The following is a 19262-nucleotide window of genomic DNA, read 5'->3' as shown; positions in this document are numbered from 1 at the left end:
GACATAGCACTGAGCAAGTGAGTTGGTAAATTCAACTTTTACCAAATCCTGTCGGAAGTAGGGCTAACACATCTTTCTTATCAACAAAAGCTTTTTAGAGAAAATGTACAGTCCAGTTTGTTTTATACTGTTGCGATGGCAAATTCAACAGACTATTCCACATCAGTGGCAGCCATCTTTTTGTTGTTTACAAATATGCCTCAACAGCTCACCTCTGCATCCTCATAGTATTAAACCCGCCCCATACTAAATAAATGGTTGTGATCGGCTGGACCCTGGCAAGGTCGGTGGAAATCTGTTTGAATGGGAGGGTTCCCAGACGTATTCTGCAGAGCAATTGAAACATGAGCTGCGGGTTTGTTTGGTTCCTAGGCCAGGGGACCTTGTGAAATTGTATGAATTCTTTTCAAATAAACTCTATTTTCCTTTGTTACTGCAGTGATCTGCGCTGTGCATTACTCACATCCCATCAGTATCCCAATAATTAGAATTAGAAAAAGCCCTTAGAGAACGCATAGAGTGGACACCGACGTGGTTGGCTGGTGGAGGAGACACACACTTGTGTGGAGTGTGTAGTGTGATTTAAGTGATGAAAAGTTTGGCTCTTTTAAGAGATTTCACGCTTTACTGTACATGAATGGAATTCTCACAGGCTGCTGAGCTTGCAACTCATACAGTTTTTTATTTTAGTCCAACACAACATACCAAATTTCCGTAGTCGTCTGAATTCATAAATCAACCAGGTAAATAAGCAAAAGTAACAATAGACCTATTACACGGCACAACAAAGACTATCATCAGTACAAACCTAGTCTGATAAATTACATAATTCATTGTTCAATATAGGGGATGTTAAAATATGAAATAAATGAAATATTGTAATTGATATTGCATAAAATTACCAATACAGGTACTCCTCACTTAACGACCGAGTTCCGTTCATAGGACCAGGTCATTAAACAAATTGGTCGATTAGCGAGGACCCGTGTTATTTCACGGTAAGGGTGCATGGCGATTGCGAACGCTAGTGTAATGAATACTAACAGACTGCGGGAACGAGACTGAGACTGAGAACGGTGATGTGCGATGAGAGGCTTGAGGCTGAAACGTCGTGCATGCAGCACACATGCCGTGGTATTGTACGCAGCGTACAGTACAGACTGGTCAGAGAGCTGGTCGTAATGCCAGGCAAGCTTTTGAAAGCTGGCAACACAAGTGCGCTTTTAAAAGTGACCAGAGACCATGGCTTAGCGTGAAGGCAACCCGGTGGCGTTGTCATCGCACGCCCTGAACGCCAAGAATGTCTGCAGATGACGGACGGGTGGACTGTTTGACCCCCCACTCCGTCTCGGTAGCCGGATCACAACAATGCCGGGTGGATGGGGAGTCAAACAGAGCACCCACCCGACATCCGCGTACATGGGATTAGAACACCTTAACGCTCAGCCTTCGTCTCAGGGCGCACACTTGTCGCATGTGCTTGAACACGCTATTGTTCAACATAATAAAACGTTGCTTAACAGAACTAAAAATACGAAGGGCTCACGTAAGTCAGACTTGAAAACGTGTACTTCCCTATAGCACAGTGTTTCCCAACCTTTTTTCTGCCACGGCACACTTTTTACAATGACATAATTCCACGGCACTCCACTATCCTTTAACCGTTCAAAACGTCAGAAACATGTATAACTGTGCTTATTATTATGGCCTGCTAATAGTGATGCAACACTGTGAAGAAAAAAATTACTAAGGACTAAATTTAAGTCCAACGCAAAAAAGGCCAAGGCGTTTGGCACAATTCATATGGAATGTACATTCCACCAAAATAAATAGATTTGATAGAATTAAATGATTCCTGTGAGAATTACATTCACAATTCAGAGCCAAACCGACTCTTCTTACTCTCGTTGTGTTACACCAAGTGAATCAAAAAAGAGCTGCTGTTTTGTCTGAAACTGATGAGTTACATGAATTAGTGCGGCCTTGCAATTTTGATCTTGCAACACAATAGCTAATTGCCATTACTTTGTATTTATTTAAGAGTAATTTGAAAGATTCTCACAGCACACCTGGCAAGTTCTCACGACACAGTGGTTGAAAAACACTGCCATAGCGTCTCCGTATGACCTGAAAACCATTCCACACACTCATTCTAAACGCGGACCTGAGTACCGGCGATCATTAGCAGAAACACAAGTATCCTGCATGGGCCAAAATCTGTATGGGTCAAAACAATTCTTCCGGGCGTTTGCAGATGGATTGGTAGTACAGTCAGCAGCACAGCCTCTGCCTGTATGGAGCATATTAAATAGCAACCTGTACAAACGTTACACTGCTGCGACGCACGATAGGTCCTTCCTTCTTTTTCTTTTTTCTTTTACTCCAGTGACGAAATATAGAGCTATAGAGAGGCTTTCGCTAGTTATCACTCACTTAGAAAAGTATGCATGACTTCAACCATGCATAGCCTACTAACACAAGTCTACGCTGCCTCAGCCTTCACCAGTAGAGACGCTAAGAAGGAGTCAGATGAAGGGGAAAAAATCACGTTCCTGCATTTCCTGCATCCAAAATTGATAATCTTATGTAAGGTGGAGCGTGCATAGGGAACAGAGGAGAAGAGAAAGCCGGCGCAGCTAACTGTAGCTCCCAGTGCAGATTGGAGAGGAGGGATTGGTGGTTGATTATTCTGTTTGAATAACAGAGGCCTTTGCCTTCTCCCTCCCTCCATCCTTTCCTCCCTTCCCTCCACCCTGACTCCCTTGCTTCTTTCCTTTTTCTTCTTTTTGACCACACCAGAACGGATTCACAACGGTAACACTGACAGTAACGCAAAACAGTCAGGGAGTCTGGGGAATTCCCTGAAGTGTTTTCAGGCTGACCACACAATCACACACACACACACACGCACACACACATACACAGGCGCGTGCTAAAGAAAATAAACAGGCAGATTTACAGTATTTTAAACATCCACTCTGGCTCAGCGCTCTCTGAGGTAAATAGAGATCAGCGCAAAATGAACTTGCAAAAAGTATGGCTCGGTCAGGACACCTCACTCACTCTCTCACACACACACACACACACACACACACACACACACACACACACACACACACACACACACACACACACACACACACACACACACACACACACACACACACACACACACACACACACACACACACACACAAGCCAGAAGTAACCAGAGGGAATAGGTCAACACACTGAATATCGTTCACTGTTGCTGTTACCTGTTCTCTCTCCATGTACATATTATATTCAAAAATGTAGTATTCATTCAATTCAATTCCACATTCAAACCCGTGTGAAGATTTTTTGTTACTCTACAATTCGATCAAGATGTACATAAAAGCAGATGTATACACACACCCAGATGCATCCGGAGGAATTTTCACACAGCGGCCCAGACAGAGGGATGAAATACACCACCCTATGGACGTAGACGTGGATTGGTCTCAATATGGGCTGGTTTAAATAATCTTGAAATGTTTTATTTGGGGTAAAAAAATATATTTAATTTCAGTACAAGTAATTGTTTTTCATTTTTCAAATCATCCACAAAACGTACAAATACAAAAATACAAATAGGCATCAATTTAGGTTTTAGGTAGCCAAACGTGTGACAAACTAAAATACATGGCAGTTAAAAGTGCATTTTGTATCTTAAGTATCACTTAATCTTATCACCGCTCATTGAGAATTGAGAGTGATTATTTGCCGCACGCTTCTCCTCCACCAATGCACAGTGGGGCTGTCGGGTAGTGTTTGTCATGCATCGAGTTGATGCGGCCGGTCGCCATGTCTGCAGTTGAGATCTACTTGCTCTAAATGTCGATTTCATAGCAAGTCTGACATGCAGAAAAACTCTGCACTGCTGTATTTCCTCACTGCACTTGCATTATTCATAGCAATTGTATCCCTATGAGATCACAGATAAAAATGATAATAATAATAATATTATTATTATTATTATTATTATTAGTAGTAGTAGTAGTAGTAGTAGTAGTAGTAGTAGATGTAGTAAAAGTAGTAGTAGTGGTGGTGGTAGTAGTAGTAGTATATTATATTATATTATATTATATTATATTATATTATATTATATTATATTATATTATATTATATTGTATTATATTATATTATATTATACAGTATATGAAAATTGGTAATCATTTTCATATCCTGCACCACATTACAAATACAAGACGATACTAATGCTAACATATAAGCCAGATTGATTGAGTTAACAGCTCTGACCAAGTCCTTCTTCTCCAAGTCATAAGCAAGTCCCAAGTCATTTATCCTTGGGCAAGTCAAATCAAGCCCCAGGTTTTGTCAAGTCGAGCCGAGTCCTTAGTTTAGAAGGCAAGTGAAGTCCCAAGTGAAGTCCCACCCCCCAAGGTATTAGTATCTGTCTAATAATGAATCTATCGAACCTGTTCATGAAGTATGACAATGAATAGAATTTGTATTATAATTATTGATATGCATGAAATAAATGTAATCAAACAAAAAACAAATAACTTTATTTATTTATTTATTAATTTCTTCACAATCTAAGAAATATTACTTTTTTGACTGCTGTTCTAATTTAAATTTATTTTTAATTTAAACTTTTTATGGAGAATTGTTTTAAGAACGTGTCTAAAGGGGTGGCACGGGGTGGCACGAAATATAATCCGCCCCCCTGGTGCCCCCCCAGTGCCATTGAGGACCAGCTCCATCGGCTGCGGACCACAGTGGACCAGTAAAAACAGTCAGAACCAGTCTGCCCCCCTCTCCCGACTGGTTCTTGGTACCCCCTGTGTCTCCTCAAGTCAAGTCACAAGTCTTTAACTCTTTAAATCTAAGTCCAATCAAGTCAATTATGAGTTTAATTTCATCACTTCATATCATATCAGTCACTATTGTGTTCAACCGACACATATCATAAAAAAATAAAAATAAATACAGTCTCTCTATATTAGATCTCTATAGACAGAAAATAGCTTCCCATTGCATAAGGATGTGCATCAAGATTTACTGGCTGAAGATGAGGGGGACTAGTGAAGGCTTGAGTCATTCCGGCATCGCTAACAGCTTGGTGAGGTGTAAGAATACCCCAAGCAGTACTTTCTACTTCGCTTTCCCTTTGAAACACAGACAAACTGCAACCAGTATACATGAAGTGTGCAAGTATATCTATGGTGTGTAATCTGCAAAATACGCTATTCACACATAAAACAAAGTAATTACTCCAGCACACAAAGAACCCATCGCCGTGCAGGGCATTAAGGACCGTCAATCGTTTTAGATCCTATCAGAGCTATTGACCTTAAAGAATTTAAGCTCTCATAGTGGTTCCAATCTCCAAAGGGGACGTTAATGACAAGCCTGGCGGTCGGTGTGATAAGGGCTCTGCTCTCATGACAAGTCTGATAACTTCAGTTATTTGGCTCTCATGGCATTATCTGTCTGGCTCTACCTCAGAGATAAGTCATCTTCTGGCAGGGACCTCTCAAAATTCCTTTTGGCGGGGACATCTGAGAGTCTCAGAGGACTTTTTGGCGTCCACAACATCAGTCTGGAAGGAATACCAGCTGTAAAAAAACGTATCCATCACTAGTGTAAGTAATTTCCCCCTGGGATTATTAAAGTATATCTGATTCTGATTCTGATTCTGGTGTCCGCCGAAGGCTGTTTACAGAATGGAGGCTAAATAGAGACTGGGTACATCATAGGATCATACTATCCTTTACTGTCTTTTGGTTGTACTATATTGTTGTGAAACCAAAAATGTCTTCATATGGTGACCATGGTACACTACATTTAGCAGACGCCTTTATCCAAAGCGACTTACAATTATTCAAACACCGACTGACGCAGCCATCAGGAGCTAAGTGTCTTGCTCAAGGTCACTACAGCATGCTAGCAGGAGGAGCCTGGGATCAAACCAGCAGCCTTTAGATTACTAGACAACTAGCTCTACCTCCTGAGCTACCATCCCCATGGTACCCCTTTTTATCCCTAAACTCCTCTTTAGAACATACAACTTGATGTTTCTCCCAATTAGCCTGTGAGTTAAAGGGGACCTATTATGCAAAACTCACTTTTTCAATGGACATACATTTGGGTCTCTGATGGGCCTGCTAACGCACAAACTGTGTAATAAGACTGAAAACTCTGTCCGTTTTTTGTGAGCTGTCTGTTTCAGAAAACATGTCCTGAAACAACCCGTTCAGCTTTGCTGCCCTAATACACCTCACCAAGCGAGTCATTCTAATTGGAACCACCCTTCATCTGAGTAACTTCACCCATGGCTGGAGTGTGACCGGACCCGCTAGCATCAAAGCTAAGAGCTAATCATGAAAAGGGCCGCAGAGACCAGTACAAATCTTTTAAAAGAAAGAGGAATTTATACTAACTGTCCGTGACAAAACTGCAGACGATGGAAATGTAAGTTTTTCAAGTTCAAGTTCAAGTTCAAGTTCAAGAAATGAGTTGTCACTTACATATACATAAGGTCATACGTATATATTTGCTTTGTGTTTCTTTCTGTATGTGTGTGTTTGTGTGTCCACGGTAAGACTGTACTGTAGGCTGTGGCACGCGATCTGCTCCGTGTTTCTCCAAACAAAACAGCAGATGTATTTATTTTCTTTTATTTTCTTACGGTTCTGTAATGAACAAAACAAAAAAAACCTCAAGCCCCACCGTATCGCGCAGTGCTCCAAGCTCCGCACTGCTCCAGACACCGCGGTGAAAGTCGGAACTAACTACAAAATGAGGCCTTGTAGACCTAATATGAGTGAAGATTCAGAAACTGGATTGCTTGTTTCTCACCTCAAATTTGTTCAGAAACAGATTTTAGTTGACTGATGAGATGAAATCAATGACGGAATCCGGAGTAAAGCTCAGAACTCACAGAACTAGGGGCCTCAGGAGGGTGAACAGCTGAGGTCCGGACAAACAAGGTTCGTTCTTCAGAAATGCTTCGAAATTGCGCACCCCTGGACAATGTCGAGACAGGGGATGTTAGTTCCGCAACAAATGGTAAGCCAATTTCCACTAGGTCCTGGTGGGGTTTTTTTCAACATAAATGAAAGACTGCAGGAGAGGAACGTCTCTGTACTTTAGTCCTTATCAGTCTGCTAACTCAGTTCAAATGGATAAACATCAAACTAGTCAGAAAGCACACCCCTACTTTAGGAAATCCTTCTCGTCAACCAGCGTGTGACAGGTTTACATATTTCTGGTACGGGAAGGTGCGATGCTTAAGCTTTTCTTTATTCTCATTTTCACCAAACTATCTGTGGTGGAATTTTCCATGAGCACACGTCTGGTGTTTGTCGAATCCTTTTCCTTGCCTCAGCCTGCGCTAACAGAACCTTTCTGCGTTACTTCCGTTCCCATATATCCACACCTGGATCCCATTGGCTCTGGTAATGCAGGCTGGCAAGCATGTACCTCCGGGAGTGCCTGCAGTAAAAACAAAACTACTACAACCAACTTTTAGTGCTCTTCCCCTGCACTCTGTGCCTCTTTTGCAATCGTGCACTTGGCTGTGTGTGACACTGTTGGGGCAATGCGTCACCCCCTCACCAACAAGCAATTCCTTAACCGCATCGACACACTCCCTTTATTAATGCTGCCTAAATTATAGAGCCTGGTCCTTACTTTTATGGCCGTCACACCACAAGCTGAGTTCTTTGACACTTGCAGAGGCCCATGATCACATTATAAAGTAAAATTTGCCTTATAAAGCATTTGGTACTAACAGCAATAGAAACATTTTCTTTAGATGCATCAAGTCTTCATTGCTGATGAATCATCAGAAAACAGCTTTGGACCTGGCACTGATCGCCCAACACAAGTTTAAATTCGCAAAATATAGGCTTTGGCAGAATGATATTACATCATCCTGCAGAAGCCGATATTTTGCCAATTTGAAGCTTGCCAGACACTAATGCTCAGGGCATGGGTTTGACTAATAGCTGAAATAGCTGAAACTGAAAATTTGTGCCAATCCAGGTGATCCCTGTTGCTTCTAGCTTTGCGACACAACTTTAACATAGGAATTTGGCAGCCAGGCATAAACCGAAATACTGATACATCAGCTAAAACCAATGGACAAGGAGGTGGGGGGGGGGGCAGCACAAACCCAAAAGGCTTTCAACAATGTACTGTACCTCAGGTTTTCATACCTCTACCTTTGTGCCCACCCCCTCCAACAACCATGTACAGTGACCCTCTGCTTCACCATCGTTCGGCAGTAAGACGTCCTGAGGTCCTGCCTGCCACACTTTACAAGCTCTTAGAATCACAGTGGCCATTCCTGTAAACAGCCAATTAAACAGAAAGAGATCGCAATGGACCGCATACCTGCCCAGAAGGAGGAGGGGGTTGGGGGGGGGGGGGGGGGGGGGGGGTTGCAGTGGGTAAATTCTCACCCCATTCAACCAATCCGCTGTACATTGTTTCAGGAGCAAGATCTTAGTGAGGAGCAAAAAATCAGTTCCTTATATGGCTCTGTGGACCTGAAAAACGTACCCCGGTTACATGTTGTCTTCTCATCTCGGAAAGTATGTAACTCTGACTAGGACAAGGGAGTTAGGCTGGGTATTGAAATGTAAGACTTTTATGGTGCCGGCTGAATTGTATTGATAGTCCTGAGTGTGGAAACATTCTGTAGTGTTTGATATACAGTAGTGATATATCTCTTCAGCATCAGTGAGTAAAATAAAGTGTTTATACAGTAAGATTAAATCCTGTAGTTTCCTTTTTGTTCAGTTTTTCCTTACGCTAGACAGAGATGTTAAAGCAATTTGAGACCTTTAATCTACCATTTCTAATATATATTAAAAAAAAAGGTATTGATTGAAAGTATTATTTTGGAACCGGTTTAAAAGTCAAGGTATCTGTACCAGCATTGAACATTTTTAAATTGTACCTTGCCCAGTGAGCGAGAGGGAGAGAGAGGGGGGGGGGGAGAGAGAGAGAGAGAGAGAGAGAGAGAGAGAGAGAGAGAGAGAGAGAGAGGGAGAGAGTTTTCCATTCCATTCCCATCTGGTGAACTAGTGTGAGGTGATAATCACCCCCAGTGTCGAGGGAAAGCCCTGCTGGGATGGACTTCTCTGCTACAGATCCCAAGGCGAAAGAGTTTGATTTAAGACGTGCAGAATAAAATGCAATATATGCCCCTTCTGCTTAAAGTCTCATTATTATTCAATGCAGCGCAATGATTCCTGTTGCATACATATCTGCATGGATGGTATAATCCGGCAAACATTTGAAACACACAAGGCATGGCAATTGTTGTTTAATTTGTTGGTCAGACCAGGACTTAAAGACAAAACCACGGATAGTTCTGTCAGACTTGTCTTCTATTGCTTAGTATACATTTAGAACACATCTGTCAACACACGAAACAGGCAGCACAGACACAGAGATAAGGAGAGTTACCGTCTACGGTAAACAGAATACAGCAAAGGTCTCCTCCCTGCATCTAAGTGGGGAGGATAAGGGAGGGGATCCAAGGGTTTTTAGTCTCTGTGGAAGCCTTATTCTCAACCCCAATTGCAAGCAAGACCCCCCCGGCCCCCACCCTCACAGAAGATCAAACTTGAGACATCAGCAGCCTGCCTCTTTCATGTCTTTTCCCTCTCTTCTTATTGAACTGCGGAGGGAGGGGAGACTCCACCGAAATACAGAATCCACCGGTTGGTGAATTACAGGATGGGGGGGTTGTGGGAGGATGGGAGGATGGGAGGAGGGGGGGGGGTGCTTCTTTGCTCCTCACCCCGCTGGTGTGTTTGAAACAGGGAGGAGGAAAGACAAACAGTCATACAGTTGGCCTGATGACAGATCCACTCATGTCCATCCGTATACATGAGCTGATGGGGCTGTCATACTGCATAATTATAAAGAGGCGACACACTACACATCGCTACCATGCAATGCATCGAGATAAAGGGGGCCTTCAACTCGAAATAAACCAAGAAAAATAAGAAACACAAGCTGCATTTGTCAAACGCTTTTGTCAGCACCTTATGGGCTAGTGGTCCAGGTAGTTTTGTTTTTAAACCGATTGCACAGTGAAAGCAGTCCCTCATCCTCCTGCGTTCCTCCCCACCATCCCCCTCAGAGAGGTGTGCTTGCTGTGTCCTGGAAACAAAGAAAAGAAAGCTTTGGCAATGAGAGACAAGTTGATTTCCTCCATTACTGCCAACCCCAACTGCACAAAAAAATAAACAGAGTGGCAAATAGCTCCACACGCTGGGTATTGTTCCCCAGACAAGACGCCAAATCAATCGGTCTACAGACCACTAATTCAGAGGTGTATGTTCACATCCAACAGATTGCAAAAATAATCTTTGTGTCTTATATCTCTGAACACTGGAAGCTCCTTGGTGAGAAAATAGTTCACAATGGTACAGGGCTCGACGGTTTTGCAATAGAGGTTTCTCTTAAACTTGCAGAGAATTCAAGATATAGTGCAATACGAAGATCCCAAAAATTTTATAACCCATTACTAATGAATGTGTATGCAAAACAAAATCATAATAATCCTTTCATAACTGGGTTGGACCAATTGTAACCATGATCCAGAGATAGCTTTTCACTGGAAAGGCCCGGAGCCAAAGCTCTTGTCCCACGGAGAGCACTGCTGCTCCATTTGGTCCAGAAGTTTGTCCACCGAGTCCTCTTTGTTCTCCAGCTTCAGGTATCTGCGTCCGCAGCCGAGGTCCAGCCGTGGCCAGCTGCGGCGCATCTGCTCCTCCACCGGAGTGAGTTCCAAGGGCATCTCCCCTTGCCTGGGTAGATTCACACAAATCTGCAGACTGGGGTCTCTCCTCATGGCCTTGGGTCGTATTACGAGACTCTCTTCGCGGGGTCTCAGCGCCCCATGCAGCACCGTTTGGGTTAAGTGAGGCTTAGTCCTATAGCTCATGCTGTGGCAGCGCCTGTGCTGAGTGGCGGGCACTTCCAGGTCATCCCCTCCTAGAGTGGACATGGAGCTGGCCGACACCAGGCAGTTGCTGACCTTGAAGAGTGGGGGCAGCTGGGGTTTAAGGCTGGCATTACTCCCGAGCCTATCACCAGTCCTCAAGTTTAAGTCTGTAATGCTGGAATTACAGGAGTTGGAGTGAGAGGAGTTGAGCGAGGGAGTGGAGGAAGACTCCTGGTGATGCAGCGCCTCCGTCCGCAGAACAGCCTGTTGGTAGTTCCCATCTACTCGCTCCTCCTGCTCTGGTTGATCTCCGGTCCTCAGCAACGGCTCAGAGCTGGCCAGCTGCTGGAGACAGAGGATGTTAAGGTGAGCAGCGGGTAAACTGCTAACCCATTGGTAATGTCTAGCCATGGAATTGGCTGTAGCAATTTCAGTAAGGTCAGCCGAGGGCACGGCTGCTGAGACAGAGCAAATAACACTGCGCATCTGGGCCAGGAGCATTTGAGTCTCTCTGTCACGGTTCTCGTAAAGTACCGTGTTGGCGCAGATCAGGATGAAAAGTCCAACTCCCATGATAACAGGACCCAGGAGCTTCATGCGCTCACTGTGAATGAGGCTGGCAGTCGACAACAGACTCTTGGCTCCTAAGCTCCAGCTGGATGTTTGGTGGTCAGAGATGCCTCCCTCCTGGACAGGCCCCAGCATTGAGGAGCGTGACGTCCTGTAAGGCCAGTATCCTGCCACGGCTAGAGCTGTGCCAACAACCACCACAATGATTCCGAGCACCAGGAAGGCACCTGGCATGGATCGAATGCGCAGCTTGCCCTGGATGACGCCATCCTTCTTCTTCCTGCTTCTTAAGCAGAAGCGAGACTTCCGCCGCTGGGAGGGGGAGGTTTCCGCAGCGCCCTTGCCTTTCAGGGTCTTCATGGCACAGATCAGTCAAGAGCCTTTTGCTGCTGGTCAAGGCCTATCCAAGGTCTGTGGGAGTAGAGTAAAATGAAAGACACAATGACATTGGCTCCCATGGGATCATCCCATTATATTTAATTCTTTAAGGACAGGCATGTTTTATTTTTTCTCTTTCGTGCTGTTGGATGTTCATTAAAGCATAGTCAATGGCAATAGTTGTTACTGAATTGTAGTTTTAAAATCAGATGCTATTGCAGATTGTTGTATGCCTGAACTTCATGTAACCTGACTTATATGGGTCTGCTATTATTTTAGCAAACAGAGCAGCGTGTCCCTAGATAAATTTCCCCACAGCGACCTGCTGACCCGCTAGCTACCAGATACATTGGCTACTACTGGTATTTCATTCAATTAGGAAACGGAGTAAATTAAATAACATCTATAATAAAAAAAAAAATTTTTTATTTGCTTTGTTTGGAGAAAAGATCACTGATCGCGCAATGGAGCGGGCTGCGGAGCTACTCCGCTGCAGAGTTAGAGATAGCTTCAAAAATTCACACCCGTCTTTTTGCGGCCCAGTGGGAAATGCCAGAACCGGTCCACGGACCAGTGGTTGGGAACCTCTTTCTATGCGTAGAACCTGATTTCTACACACTTGACCAAGTTTACCAGTTTCAAATTTGCATGACCTTGCCACCATGTCAGCATAACTGCGTCACAATAAGCTTGTATTTAAGAAAAAGAGATATAGGAATCCTTCAGATCCTTCATCACAGACTAATTTGGACTGAAGTTAATTCTAACTAACTACTGTTGTTTGGCGATTTGTGAGTGTGAACGTGAATTAAGTTAGTTTAAAGAGCTAAGACATTACACTTCAAATGATGTCATCTATGGAACTTTTTCCAGTGGAGTTGCCTCATTGCGACTGTTTAAGTGCCTAGTTTAATACCACCCAACAAATAATTGCCAAATTTTTGGAACAACAGCAACAGATAACAAAAACAACAGATAACAATACGAACAACAATACAAAACCACATACCGTAATTTCTGCACATTTTCTAGCCTAATAAAATGAAACTTACATGCTATAAAATGAGTATAGGGGTCTGTGAAGTGCATATAATCTTAAGGTAGCGTCTTTGTCATCAAGTTGGGGGGGAAAATTAGTTATTCCCCCACTAAATACAGGTTTGAGTCCTGCCACCACAGTGAGAATCACTCACTAATCACTCTCTAAAATAATGAGTGTGATAACTGCTCAGACAAACCCATTCTGTCCCTCCTCGTGTCTGTGTGACGCTCGTAAACCCAAAACACCTCAAATCAAAAAAAGTGGTGAAACACTCACACATGTGCTGTTCTCCCCGGGGTTCCCACATGATGGTGAATGTTATGCAGAGGAGTGGAAAAACACCAGCTTCAAACATTGTAGATGCTGATGACTGTGGTCATGTGCTTGCTAAAATATAGTCAATGTTAGAGATGCACCGATCCACTGTTTTTCAGTTCCGATCTGATTCCGATACATATGTACCAATACCGATACTGATAACAGAGCTCTTCTACGTGGAGTAGAAAAAAAACTTTTTTTTTTTAACTTTTTTTCTACTCCAAGTAGATTATAAAGACTTGAACATAAAAACAACCCATTGAAATCGGTTGAGAAATGTAAACGTTTTAGTGCTTTTTATCCAGAAAAACCGCAGCTTTCCCGTCTACTTGTACTTGTTTATAGTCCAGTCTTGCCCGTTCCAATACGGTGTTGACATATTGCAGCAACGTGCCGAAGGAGTCAATGCGGTGTCTATGGCGTGCAATGCGTGTGGAACAAGGATTTTCAGTGAATGCAATCATGGAACAGCTCGTTGTGAAAAATAATACAAAATCCCCTATTTGGGATTATTTTGGTTTTAAACTGGACGCAACCGACAAGCCGAAGGACGTATCTTTGTAGTTTTTAATCCTCATCCGGCAATTCATTTCAGTGTGGCGCTGCACGAATAGAACTACAACTCCCAGTAGCTCTACGACGGTGCACATTATATACGTCCAAGTCATGACTTCTTATTTTGAGGACCAACACAGCTGAATGGCTGCTTCAATTAGCGACGGTTTGCCCAACTCCAACTGCCAGTTCCTATTCACGCACACTTTGAATTGCACTTTACAGGTTAATTATTTGCCAAGTTGAATTTATAGCATGGAATTTGGATCGGAACAATATCCACAATATCACCGATATCCGATGAGTAAATGACGTCAGTATCGGCACCCAACACCGATATTGGATCCAATCTCTCCCATTTCTAGTCAATGTAGTCACCGTGTGGTCCTACATTCCATAAGCAAACCTTCTATCTCCTCTGTTCATGTAAACCATTATGTAAAGAAAATTAAGAAGAACTTCTGTTTCAGCTAACTGAGTGTCTTAAAATGTCTTTACCTTATCTTTACATGCTAACTGGTAAAGGTTTCACACAGACCACCTTTCGAAGCTCTAAAATTCCTACCCTAGCCTTAATGGTGCACATAGGTTCAATGTGCCCTTCCCAAGGTTATTGAATTGATATACAAAAACGACTGCCAACTGTTGCACGCATTATTAATTACATGGCCTATTATAGTTGTATTACAAATGGTATAACTTTTATAAAAAATAAAAATAATAATTTCTTTAGGCACCCGGACTTTAGGTACCTGGTTGTTACCACTAAGTGCCCATTATAACGTTTCTGTTATTGACTGAAATTTTCCCAGAATTTGGGAGGACTCAAAGACAGGGAAGACCTGTGGGTGACCAGACCTGATAGTTAGATAGATAGCAAGACTTTACCTGCGGTAAACTCATAGCAACCTCCAAGGTCAATTCCATGCCTCAGTTCAATGCAAGCCAATTTGACATCTACTTAAGGCTGGCTAATATGACAATTTTTTTGGTATATTGGCTTTCATAAGAAATTCACACACAAGAAATATTTCAGAAACAATCATTGGTGATATGGATATTAGAGGTATGGATCAGAACAGCTCTAACAGTCAGGATGAAGTTCAGGATAGTGTATTACTTTACTGTAATTTAGCTTTAAAGACAACATTTGACTATGACAATATTCCAAGACCATATCTAGTACCATATCAGGATATTGATATTATATCCATATATCACCTTGCCCTACATCTACTTGTTTTTTATTTTTTAAACTTGAAAACAAAGAGAAAGATCACTGCTTGCATTTGAATGTAAGGCAAATTAGTAAAAGAAAAGGAGGACTTATATATATATGTATATATACTATATATATATATATATACATACATATAAACATATAGAAAATGAGTCATGTTGAGCAGTGGTGTCTCAACAAGCAGTCTGTGGCTACTCACAAACACAAACCAGATATATATATTTTTTGCTTGGTTTTGTTTCAAGGAAAATACCATGTAAATCCACAAGTTGTGCTTCTTAAGGAAATTAGATGCCCATGGGAATAGATAGACAGATAGATAGATAGATAGATAGATAGATAGATAGATAGATAGATAGATAGATAGATAGATAGATAGATAGATAGATATATAGATAGATAGATAGATAGATGAAAGGGTGAAACCACAAGGATAATCTTTTTCCCTACCCCTTTATTTGCAAAAACCTGCTTTATTTCTCGGAAAACGCAATAGGAATGTCATAATATTGTTAACGCTATGAGCTCTGCAGCCTTTCCAAAAGCAGAGATGCAACATGATAATCCAGGGATGCCAGCATCAAGTATAAAATTAGGAATAAAATCATTTCTCGTTTCGTACTAAATTAAAAAAGGGAAATGTATGACGATTGAGGGCTACTCTTACCTTAACGGGTCATCTTCCTTAAAACCTTCCTTGTTTCTGTGGGAAATGTTCCGCGAGACGCAGCGCTGTGACCGTGGATCTGGAGGGACGTAATGCTGCTGCATGCCTTCACACACACGCACACACGCACACACGCACGCACGCACACACACACACACACACACACACACACACACACACACACACACAAAAACGCACATGCACGCGCACAGGCGCGCGCGCACAGACGCACACATGATCGGTTGAAAATCCCAACGATTTCTGCCGTAGGGGGTCCATGTTTATTTATTTATTTATTTATTTATTCATAGGGCGATCCGAACGGATCCCTTTCAACTTAATTAAAGTTAAGACTTACATTCAAATGAAGACTACATCGAATGGGGGTACAGGAGTGTTTACTTCTGCATACATATTCATTTTTTATGTTGGGTCAATAATTGTTTTCTTTCATTTTTGTATGGTAATATGTTGTGTTTATATTGGGGCTCTCAAGTTGTAGTAGTAGCAGTGGTAGAAGTAGTAATAATAATAATAATAATAATAATAATAATAATAATAATAATGAATACGTCTTTGTCGTGCCAGGCTCTATGAATGTGATTATTAGTTAAATATTACTTTTAAAAACTTGCCTTCTGTTTCTCGTATCCCTCTGCATCTTGTTCATGTTTTCAAGACATTATATCCAGGTGATGTTACTCTTGACAGAAGCAACAAAAGCTTTTCTCTTTAAAATAAAGAAATAAAGAAATAAAGAAATAAAAAATTTGAAACAATAATAATCATAATAAAGGATTGTTAAAGGAAGGTCTTTTGTCCTATTATCCCCTCTATGTTTAATACACTATTCCAAACGTCTGAGCGAATCCTGAGTCCACAGTTTAAATTTTTCCTTAAAAATAAAACTACCTGAATCCCGTTTCCCCTTTTTCTTTGAATAAACTAACATAACTGTCCACACCCGCTTGGGAGTTCCTCACCAGTGTCAAGTTCCTTAAGGTGAAAACATCCCGAGGGTTGGGCAAGAAAATCTATTTTTCAAAGCAAAAGTTTCACACGCGTCAAACCCAACGTTTCCACTGGAATAAATATGAATCTAGAATGTAAATTTGTATTTTCTCTTGATTCCATAATGAACGGCGACTAGAACTATTATATTTATTTATTTTGTTTCTATACCTAAAAGGACACTGAGAAACTGTCATTTGACATCCTTTCAACACATTTAGAAGAAGAAGAAACAGTCTTTATTCGTCACGCAACACACCACACTACAACACATGCTTGCACACACACGCACACGCACATGCTTTGATGGTGGCCGGTGAAATGGATCCTCTGCTTTTGACCCATCCTGGCTTGTCCTTCCTCCGGGGGCACAGCCAGGAGCAGTGGGCGGCGTACGTGGACGCGCCCGGGGACCAGGTGATATTTATTTAGCTAGCACTTAAGAATAAACAGCCACTAAATGTATTTGGGTTACGCCTTTGCACCTCTAAATGCTGTAAAATTGTTAGAGGCGGGGGTTCACCTTTCCCGGGAAGAGTGAATATGATAAACCATCCAGCCAGACCAAGCAAACCCAGGAGCAGGAGTTATAGAGCATGGTGTGTGCAACCCCCAGAGCAAACGTTTTAGTGGGTAAAGGTGTTCAGGGAAAAACTACTCTGATGCATTGTGGTTCTTTTTTGTCAAGTATCCTGCCTATTTGGTGTATTTAAATCCTTTACAAAAGCATAAACTGCCATCCTGTAGTGTACCAAACTCTAGCAATATTGCAATAGGTTCTGTTCTGTACCGTCAGTACACCTGGAGGGTTAAGCTGCTGCTCTCTCTGCAGTTCCCACGCATGCTCGCACGGACGGGCAGCTCCCAGAACGGAGCCATATTGCCAAAGATAATTGTATTGTTTACTGTCAATGTAATAAGCTTTTGTTTAAATTGGTCCTGGCTTGAAATAGTTTTTTTGGTTTCCCCAAAACAGAACAAGCTGGCTGCAAATTTCAATGAGAGAATGTGGTTGGATAAACTGACACATGTGTACCTGTACTTTAAAAGCAGGTCAAAGTGGCAGCCTGGAGCCAACCTGAGGCCGGGTCTCTCCTCTGTCTTCAGCAGAATTGAACGAATGTGCTGCTCACACCAGGCCCAATAGGTGTCGTAGAGGGTAAATGAAAGGCAAAGTAATTGGAGTGAGTGATCGAAATGGAAATGGGTCAGTGTTTCTGCATTTGCAATCTGATTGCAAGCTCATTATGAACCACAGCTGAAAGGAGTCCTTTATATTAAAGACAATGCTGAAGGTTTAAGATATGTATTCAAATGTCAAATGTACTCATCCAAATACAGTGTGGTGAAATGACAAAGTGCAAACTCTGGGGGATGTGCAAAGTAAAATACGAAGAGAAATCTAAATCAAATCAGACAATGAACGCAAAAACATGTGTGTGTTTAATATTTGAATCAAATTATGTTGTAATTAACTAGTAATTCGAACTGGCGCTTTGAGTCCATGGGCATTGCAGATGTGCGCTTTTACCTTTAAGAGTCACTTCAGAAAACCGGAAGCATGTTTTTTTTATACGGGCTCGTACTCTCTGTGCCTTGACTTCGCTTCCTGTTGCTTTCGCTGAAACGACACTTTGGCCGCACACAATTATGCGTATAAACGTCATATTTGGGTGGTCTATATCGAAAATATATGCATTATAATAATAAAAATAATAATAATAATAACAACAACAACAACAATAATAATAATACTAATAATAATAATGTTATTGTTATTATTATTTTTATATTCTTCTTCTTCTTCTTCTTCTTCTTCTTCTTCTTCTTCTTCTTCTTATTATTATTATTATTATTATTATTATTATTATCATCATCATCATCATCATCATCGTTGTTCTTTTTAGTAATTCTGCGGAGCTACTCACTGCAGCATCACCTGTTTCGTTTGCTCGGTGAGGCCGCCATCTAGCTGCATGAATGGGGAGTTAAAAGAGTCTTTTTCTTAAAAAAAAACTTCCTTCTGGGCTAAGGCACAATACAGGGTGTTGTGTAGAGCTATGATTGAAACATAAGTGCAATAGAAAGTACAGGTAACTGAGCAGATCTGCAAAACATCTTGGCGTCCTATCCTTATCTCTCAATCCCTGTGAACACTTTTCTTTGATTCGGTGTGGCAATGCAGCAATAATTATATGCATATTTGAAGTAAAGTATTTTTATGCTTTGGTTGAAATTGTAGACCTTATCTTGATGAATCATAGTCTCATTTTGAAATAAAAACATAGGTGCATGTAACATACACCTATGTTTTTCACCTATGTCACGCAGCGGAATGATTTACTGAGCTTGATGTTGTGCTGTTCATTTTGCTCACCAGAAGAAAACACTTTTTCCATTTACAATGTTTAATTACTCAAAGATTTGAAGCATCATCCTTGCTGTCATTATGTACTCAGATCTTCATACAAATATAAAGTAAATTACATTTTTTGAAGTTGCACATTGTGCGTTCAGTTTTCAGTTG

The 19262-nt window shown here is 41.7% G+C and overlaps 1 protein-coding gene across 1 annotated transcript; it reads right to left on the bottom strand.

The window, feature by feature from the left end:
- Positions 1-9338: 9338 nt before the first annotated feature.
- Positions 9339-15748, bottom strand: tmem200b (transmembrane protein 200B). Its single transcript, XM_080016195.1, has 2 exons — positions 15725-15748; positions 9339-11935 (listed from the first exon to the last, which is right to left on the bottom strand). Exon 2 carries the CDS (start codon positions 11882-11884, stop codon positions 10622-10624), a length of 1263 nt encoding a protein of 420 aa, XP_079872321.1. The 5' UTR covers positions 11885-11935; positions 15725-15748; the 3' UTR covers positions 9339-10621.
- Positions 15749-19262: the final 3514 nt, after the last annotated feature.

Source organism: Zeus faber (assembly GCF_960531495.2).
Source record: "Zeus faber genome assembly, chromosome: 1".
In the NCBI taxonomy this organism is placed as follows: Eukaryota; Metazoa; Chordata; class Actinopteri; order Zeiformes; family Zeidae; genus Zeus; species Zeus faber.
The sequence above is the reverse complement of the archived record's forward strand: the minus strand, read 5'-3'. Positions and strand labels throughout refer to the sequence as shown.